Source organism: Sinocyclocheilus anshuiensis, unplaced genomic scaffold (genome assembly GCF_001515605.1).
Source record: "Sinocyclocheilus anshuiensis isolate Anshui unplaced genomic scaffold, SAMN03320099.WGS_v1.1 scaffold906, whole genome shotgun sequence".
NCBI classification, from domain to species: domain Eukaryota; kingdom Metazoa; phylum Chordata; class Actinopteri; order Cypriniformes; family Cyprinidae; genus Sinocyclocheilus; species Sinocyclocheilus anshuiensis.
The window spans coordinates 402,264-411,000 of record NW_015540937.1 but is presented as its reverse complement, the minus strand read 5'-3'; the positions used below and the strand labels follow the sequence as shown (position 1 = coordinate 411,000).

At 38.1% G+C, this 8,737-nt stretch overlaps 1 protein-coding gene across 1 annotated transcript; it reads left to right on the top strand.

The window, feature by feature from the left end:
- Positions 1-3,126: 3,126 nt before the first annotated feature.
- LOC107689582 (interleukin-1 receptor accessory protein-like) lies at positions 3,127-4,004 on the top strand. The gene has a single exon (XM_016487613.1). It carries the CDS (start codon positions 3,183-3,185, stop codon positions 3,882-3,884), a length of 702 nt encoding a protein of 233 aa, XP_016343099.1. The 5' UTR covers positions 3,127-3,182; the 3' UTR covers positions 3,885-4,004.
- Positions 4,005-8,737: the final 4,733 nt, after the last annotated feature.

The window sequence follows — 8,737 nt, the reverse complement described above, 5'->3', positions numbered from 1 at the left end:
TATATATATATATATATATATATATATATGGGTCAAATACAAAAATGGGTTTCAAAACAAATCAAAATAAAAGTTTAATACACTAAATACATTAAAACTTAGTCCCCCCTCCCATACATTATATTGCGTCCTGTTTAATGCAAAAAAAAATTTTTGAGCAAAAAATAATGATTATCATACATTTTTACCATGATTTACAAAAGACAGCCACTAAAATTCACGGTAGCAATAGTTCATGTAAAAAAAAAATCTAGTCAGGCATATTTAGATCAAGAATCATTAACGACATTAAAAGACTCTGTTTAAGGATCACAGTTCAGCCCACATAAAGCACTAGGTTTGACCCATTTGTCAACAAGAAGTTTTTAATCAATTAAAATATAATAAAAAATTGTGAATTTATTTTGATGCGCACACCCAAATGGGACGCCTTGTCTTTGACCCATATATATGTGACCCTGGAGCACAAAACCAGTCATAAGTGTCAATTTTTTTAAATTGAGATGTATTCATCATCTGAAAGCTGAATAAATAATCTTTCCATTGATGTATGGTTTGTTAGGATCGGACAATATTCGGCCGAGATACAACTATTTGAAAATCTGGAATCTGAGGGTGCAAAAAAATCCAAATTGAGATTGAGAAAATCATCTTTAAAGTTGTTCAAATGAAGTTCTTAGCAATGCATATTACTAATCAGAAATTAAGTTTAGATATATTTACGGTAGGAAAGTTACAAAATATCTTCATGGAACATGATCTTTACATAATATCCTTTTTTGCCATAAAAGAAAAATCAATAATTTTGACCCATACAATGTATTGTTGACTATTGCTACAAATATACCCCAGCGACTTAACACTGCTTTTGTGCTCCAGGGTCACATATATATAATTTTTTTTATTTCAGTTTTAGTGCTTCAAGTTATTGTATTTCCGTTAGCTGCCAAGGCAACATATCTAATTTCCGTTTAAGTTAATTACGTTAAGTTTTCATTAGGGATTCCCAGTGTTTTTGTACTATTATAGTATTATTGATATTTTGAATTAGCATTTATTTTTATATTTTTTGTTTTTCATATAGTATTTATATTTTATTTCAACTTTCAGTTAACAAAATGATTTTAACAAAATTATTTAACATTTGCATATTCATCGTTCTCTGATGTCCATTAATGATATATATATATATATATATATATTAGTTAAAAAATATTTAATTTTATGATTATGATTTATGATCTTTTTATCACCTCTCAAACCCCCTGCAGTTCCCTCAAGAACCGACAGGGGGCGTGAGACCCTGCTGCAGTGGGTTTGGACTGTAGTGCGCTCATCTGCACTAGATCATCTCCACTGTGGTTTCAAACGCCACTGCTGCCAATCTCTGACACCTGAAATAGCGTGCTATAAAACAGGGTTTTAGAGGTTTCATTCCCTCTTTCATGCTCCGTAACAAACCTCCAGCTGTTTTCATTCAATTGCATTTGATTCTTTGTATGTTTATTTTGTTGTTGTCATGCATCACTGTGTTCTTCATTTATGAGCATGTCATGTCCAGTATGTTCTGTGATCACATTTTGAAACTGCTTTGATAAATAAAAACGTATTTTTGCATCTGCACCGGTTTCATTTATTCATTTCATTACATTTCTCATGATGATTTCATACTGAACCCGATCATCCCATGACAGCAGCTGATGTCCATGTTCATTATTTACACTCATGATCATGGATGATGAAATGTTTGCGTAAGCATTTCCTTTCAGTCATCAGTGAATAGAGGAAGTGGTAAACCTCAACCAATCACATGCCGTCTTGCCCCGGTGAATCTGGTTTTGTGTGTGTTTCTCAACTCGAGGTCTGGAGAAGCCAGATCAGCTCAGTTCTGATTCTCAGGAAAGAAAAACCCAACATACGTCTAAATATATCGCAACAGTGATTGCACATGTTTCCAGCCTCCTTCGTTTTAGCAGTATTTTTTTCCATTGGCAATTCAGAAAGTTCAAAAGTCATTCAAAAATGTACCATCTGCCATTAGTTTAAAGTAATAGTTCACCCAATAATGAAAATCTGCTGAAAATGTGCTCACTCTCAGGCCATCCAAGATGTGGATGAGTTTGTTTCTTCATCAGGTTTGGAGAAATGTAGCATTGCATCAGTGTCTCAGCAATGGATGCTCTGCAGTGAATGGGTGCCGTCAGAATGAGAGTCTGATAAAAACATCACAATAATCCACAAGTAATCCACAGCACTCCAGCCCATCAGTTAACATCTGGAGAAGACAAAAGCTGAAACAAATCCAGCATTAAGATGTTTTTAACTTTAGACCATTGCTTCAGGACAAAATCTGAGTCCATAATCCATAATAACGCTTCCTCCAGTGAAAAAGTGGTCTGGTCTGAATCAGGAGAGAAATCTGCACAGATCAAGCAGCGTTTACAAGCCAAAACAGCTCTAAACAAATATGTGGTGGATTCTGATGTGAGACAACAGGAGATGGGCTTTTTCACTGGAAGAAGCGTTATTATGGATTATGGACTCATATTTTAACTTACAAACATGCAGCTTTTGGCTTCACAAGATGTTGACTGATGGACTGGAGTGCTGTGGATTACTTGTGATGCTTACTTTTGATTTATTTATTCTTGTTGATTGAATGGTTGATGTCTAAAATATGTATATGTGGGAAAGCTGAAAAAACAGTCTTCACGCACTGATCAACCCAAAACAAAGGACTCAAGTTAAATCTCAACTGAAATAATAAGAATTCCTCTTGAGAAGTCACATTTACAGTGAGATTATACTGTATATTTGTGAGCAAGAGTACCAACATGTTTTAACATTGCTGTGATCAAAGCTGAATCTTCAGTGTCACACGATCTTCAGAAATCATTCTAATATGCTGCTGGAGAAGCATTTCTGATTATTATCAGTGTTGAAAACAGTTGTGCTGCTTCATATTTTTGTGGAAATCGTGATGCATTTTATTTTTCAGGATACTTTGATGGACAGAAAGTTCAAAAGAACAGCATTTATTTGAAATAGGAATCTTCTGTAACATTCTAAATGTCTTCACTGTCACTTTTGATCCGTTTAATGCATCCTTGCTGCATAGAAGTGCTCATTTCTTTCAGAGGAAGTGTAATCAGCGCCTGCTGTGTGTGTGTGTCTCAGATCTGATGGAGTCGGTCCTCAGGTCTATGCAGGCGTGTCGGCGGCTGCTGGTGGTGCTGAGCTCGGACTGTCTGTGCGAGAAGAGCATCAGTCTGCTGGAGTGTCGTCTGTGTTTGTACCTGCATCACACGTCGCGCGCACCCCTCATCACCGTGAGACGGCGCGCGCTCAGCGCCCCCTGCGGCGACATCGCGGAGCTGCGCAACTACTCCACCTGCGTGCGCTGGCACGGCGCGCGCTCCGAGCGGACGGACTCGCGCTTCTGGAAGCTGCTGCGGCTCGCGCTGCCTCTGCGACCGCTCGCGCTCGGGAAAAGACTCATCGATAGCACCTCCTCCCACTCGGACCTGGCGTCCGTGGCCACGCGCTACACGCAAGCGCAGACGGTCTCGCTCAGTCGGCGTAACAAAGGGGGGCGGGGCGGAACGAGGCACCTGGGGGTACGCGACAGAAGTGGGCGTGGCTGTGAGCAAAAGGGGCGTATCTGTGCAATCTGCGTGAGTTTTCAGGAAAGTCGTCAAGTTTGGGGCGGAGTTATCTCTACTCAGTGGAGCACACACCTGCATCAGCCTGTAGCCAATGGGACGATACCTTACGGCATGCATAACTCCAGCACCGCACCTGGAAACGACCCCGGCAGCGACCTCTGCCCCTGTGAACCAATCAACAACAACCAGACAAATGAGCTTCAAACCACACACTGTTGACGCACACTGCTGGACAACCAGCCAGCGAATATCATGAATGAAATGTGTAGCCTAAATCACAATAATTATCAGGTAATATGTAAATAACGAACATGAATTCAATAAAGTAAGCTAAAAACATCAGGCTGACCTTTGACCTGAGACTAATGAGTTTTATTTTCACTGGCATATTGCATACTGCACAGTACGTGTTTCCCAACCTTTTTTTTTCTGTCACGGCACAGTTTTGATAAATAACAAATCCCACGGCACACCACTAAGCACTGAAATATGGCAAAAAAAATAAAATACGGGGGGGCTTTATCAAACTCAGAGTTGGTATTGTGGCTTTGTCAAACACTTGCACTTAACATTTTATGAAAATCTAGCTCAAATGGAGTTTGGGTTTGGTTTTTGACCAGCGGATGACGGCATTATGTGTTTTGTCCGTCATTAGAACGGCTGCTTCTGAGGCAGTGAGTGCATCGCATTACGTTTTCATCAACTTACAGGTTATACAGTTATATGCATTGCAGTATTTCACGCATTGAGCTCTGGTTGCCTGTATTGCACCGATTATATTTCTACTGACATTTAGCATACTTCATACATACTGTATACTACGTATACTATCAAAAAGGAATGGTTTTGAACATAAATGCGGCAAATGCTTCAGTTTATTTACATCTAATGAATTATTATAATTATCTAGACTCAGAATAACATTTTACATATAGTGATATGGGATATGGGGAATAAGTCTCTTTCATACATCAGTCCCAAAATGTACAAAAAAAAAAAAAAAAAAAAAAACACCAAATAAAAATAAAGCCTCCACTATTTAAAATTGTAAAAATAGTGCTACCTACGTATGTGAAACAATATTTATGTACGCTAAAATATTGTCATATGACATAAATACATTGCATGTTTAATTTGACAAGTTGCATCCAGTTATAAAATTTAACATAAAAATAAATTAAATTAATTTTAAATATTTTAACCTCTGGCAATATGTGACCCTGGACCACAAAACCAGTCTTAAAAGTCATTTTTTCAAAATTGAGATTTATACATCATCTGAAAGCTGAATAAATAATCTTTCCATTGATGTATGGTTTGTTAGGATCGGACAATATCTGGCTGAGATACAACTATTTGAAAATCTGGAATCTGAGAGTGCAAAAAAATCTAAATATTGAGAAAATCATCTTTAAAGTTGTCCAGATGAAGTTCTTAGCAATGCATATTATTAAACAAAAATTAAGTTTTGATATATTTACGGTAGGAAATTTACAAAATATCTTCATGGAACATGATCTTTACTTAATATCCTAATGATGTTTGGCATAAAAGAAAAATTGATAATTTTGACCCATACAATGTATTGTTGGCTATTGCTACAAATATACCCCAGCGACTTAAGACTGCTTTTGTGCTCCAGGCTCACAAATGAACAAATAATATGTAATTTATTCAATATATTCAAATATATATTTAATGTTTAAAAAATCTTTACAGCAGTTCGTATCTTCATGCATATTGAATTATCCAAGTCCAAAGTAGCATTTTAAGAAATACTTTGTATTTTAAAAGAATAAAGATTTGGATGTACAAGTAAAAGAAAAAATCTCCTCATTTAGAATTTTGGTGGCTATTTTCTGACCCTGCTCAATATATAATATAATACAATATATAATATAATATAAAATATAATTAAAAATATGAAATATGTGCAGCTTTAAAAACAACATTTTGACAGTCCAAAACACAGATGTTAAAAATATATTGCATATTTGAAAATATTTCTTGGATTGTGAGATACGGTATTCCACACAGTCTGTCTTGCTGAATATTGTACGTTTTGAAATGTAGTAAAAAAATAAAATAAAATGTGTTTGCTGTGCACAGTATGCATTATACTGAAAAAATAATACCGTGTGCTCTATCTGGCCACTAGAGGGCAGATTCTTCTTAGAATTCCTGCCTTGTGCACGTGGTGCTTTGGTTTCATGGCCTTTCAGTGGCAGCAGGCCACACAGGACAGTACTGCATTTACTAACACACTCATCCGCAGACATGGGCGTGTGTTGTGGCGTGTTACTTAACGGTTCTCAGGAAAGCCATCCTGCCTGACATCATGTTTATTGAGTATCAGGAAGTAAAACTTATTAAAACACAACAACAACAACAAACAGGCAAATAGAGAGCTGATTTTCATCTTTACCTTTGTTGGGATATCAGGGTGTGCCGGTAGTCTGTAACTCTTAAAATCCCTCTTCTGAGTTGTTTTTCTGACTTCTTCTATATGAAGGCTTATCACTGAGAGATATAAAGGAGTTCAAGGAAGAATTTCCCTAAAATATTTATGATATGAGAAATGGTGAGCACACACACATCAGCTACATTTGATGTCATTCCGTGTGTGTGTGGTAGTGAGTACAAACACTCAATCACAGCTAAATGGGTCATAAAACCTGATCATATAAACGACAGATAACAAGAACCATGCTGTATGATTGAGGGAAGCAGGAAAGGAGGGTTATGGAATAAGGAGGAGTGAGAATAGAAAGTGAGCAACCAAGAAAAGGAAAAGGAGAGCTGAGAAGAAGTGAGTTGGAAATGCCCTAAAATTCCTGTGTGTTCCAGTAATGCGTGTCTTCCTGGTGCTGGTGACTAATCATGTGACCAGGTGTGGAGCCTCTGCCTCCTGTCATGTTTTTGGTAACATGAGTTTGACTTCCTGAGCAATCTGAAATGATTAGTGATGTCTAGTAAGGTAAGTGTCACTATTATTATGGATATATTTACTCCAGAATGTAATATAGTTATAATTAGTATTTGTGATCTAGAGAGCGGAATATCTCAGAGACTTGAGGGTGGAGCGTTTTCACTTTAGATAGTAAGTCATCAGTCGTTGCCCAAGCACTGTTCCAATTCAAAGTTCACTTCTAGCCAAGTACACTTCAAATCCCCGGATGTGTTCTTACTCCGCCCCTTTTACCAAGGATGCATCAAGAGGTGACTTATGCGAACTTGAGGCAGCCCGGTATCCCAGAATGCATTTCACACCAACCAGTGAGTGTTAATGGCGTAATTTTCAAAATATTACTGTTATTGTGTCATGAAACGTAGTTTTAACAGTTTTACAGGTGAGAAGGTATTTGTTTAAAACTCAAATATGTGGTTTATTTATAATGATAGCACCTATTTGAAAATTTGCTTCGCCGATTTCGGAGATGTGAGCTCCAGGCGATCACTGGGCGTTCAGTGCTGATGATAATATATGCACACCTTAGCAACTGCATACCAACACCCTGACAACCCTCCAAAACTCCCTAACAGAACACTCAGTGACCGCATAGCAACACCCTGACAACCACTTAGGACGAACCTAGCTACCACTATAAAACCAGCTATAAAACTCCATAGCCACTACTAGAATACCTCAGCAACTGCATAGCAACACCCTGACAACCCCCCAAAACTCCCTAGTGATCACTCAGAACACTCAGTAACCACATAGCAACACCCTGGCAACCACCATCTTAGCAATAGCATAGCAACACCATAACAACCACTCAGAACACCTTAGCTCCTGAACTCCCTAGCTACTATTATAAATACCTTAGCAACTGCATAGCAACACCCTAACAACCACTCAGAACACCTTAGCTCTTGAACTCCCTAGCCACTATTAGAAATACCTTAGCAACTGCATAGCAACACCCTAACAACCACTCAGAACACCTTAGCTCCTGAACTCCCTAGCCACTATTAGAAATACCTTAGCAAATGCATAACAACCACTCAGAACATCTTAGCTCCTGAACTCCCTAGCTACTATTAGAAATACCTTAGCAACTGCATAGCAACACCCTGACAACCACTTAGAACACATTAGCTCCTGAACTCCCTAGCCACTATTAGAAATACCTTAGCAACTGCATAACAACCACTCAGAACACCTTAGCTCCTGAACTCCCTAGCTACTATTAGAAATACCTTAGCAACTGCATAACAACCACTCAGAACATCTTAGCTCCTGAACTCCCTAGCTACTATTAGAAATACCTTAGCAACTGCATAACAGCCACTCAGAACACCTTAGCTCCTGAACTCCCTAGCTACTATTAGAAATGCCTTAGCTACTGCATAGCAACACCCCGACAACCACTCGGAACACCTTAGCTCCTGAACTCCCTAGCCACTATTAGAAATGCCTTAGCTACTGCATAGCAACACCCTAACAACCACTCAGAACACCGTAGCTCCTGAACTCCCTAGCTACTGTTAGAAATGCCTTAGCTACTGCATAGCAACACCCTGACTACCTCAGCAACTGCATAGCAACACCCTGACAACCCCCCAAAACTCCCTAGTGATCACTCAGAACACTCAGTAACCACATAGCAACACCCTGGCAACCACCATCTTAGCAATAGCATAGCAACACCATAACAACCACTCAGAACACCTTAGCTCCTGAACTCCCTAGCCACTATTAGAAATGCCTTAGAAGCATTGTCACTGCCAAAGTAAGGAATTGCAGGTGGTTTTGCCATGTCAATATTCACATTTTCTTCATAAAATGTACAAATCTAGTTATATTGTTATATTGACTAATATTATTGTACTTTTATGGTTGTTTTATGACATTTTTCAGTGCTTGACAGATCCTGGTCACTGCTTTTGTTGTATGGAAAAGAGCAGTCTGGACATTCGGCTAAACATTTCCTTTTGTGTTCCATAGAAGAAATAAAGTCATATGGGTTTGCAGTGACATGATGGTACAGTAAGCAATTGATGGGGGGGGGATATATATATATATATATATATATATATATATATATATATTTTTTTTTATATATATA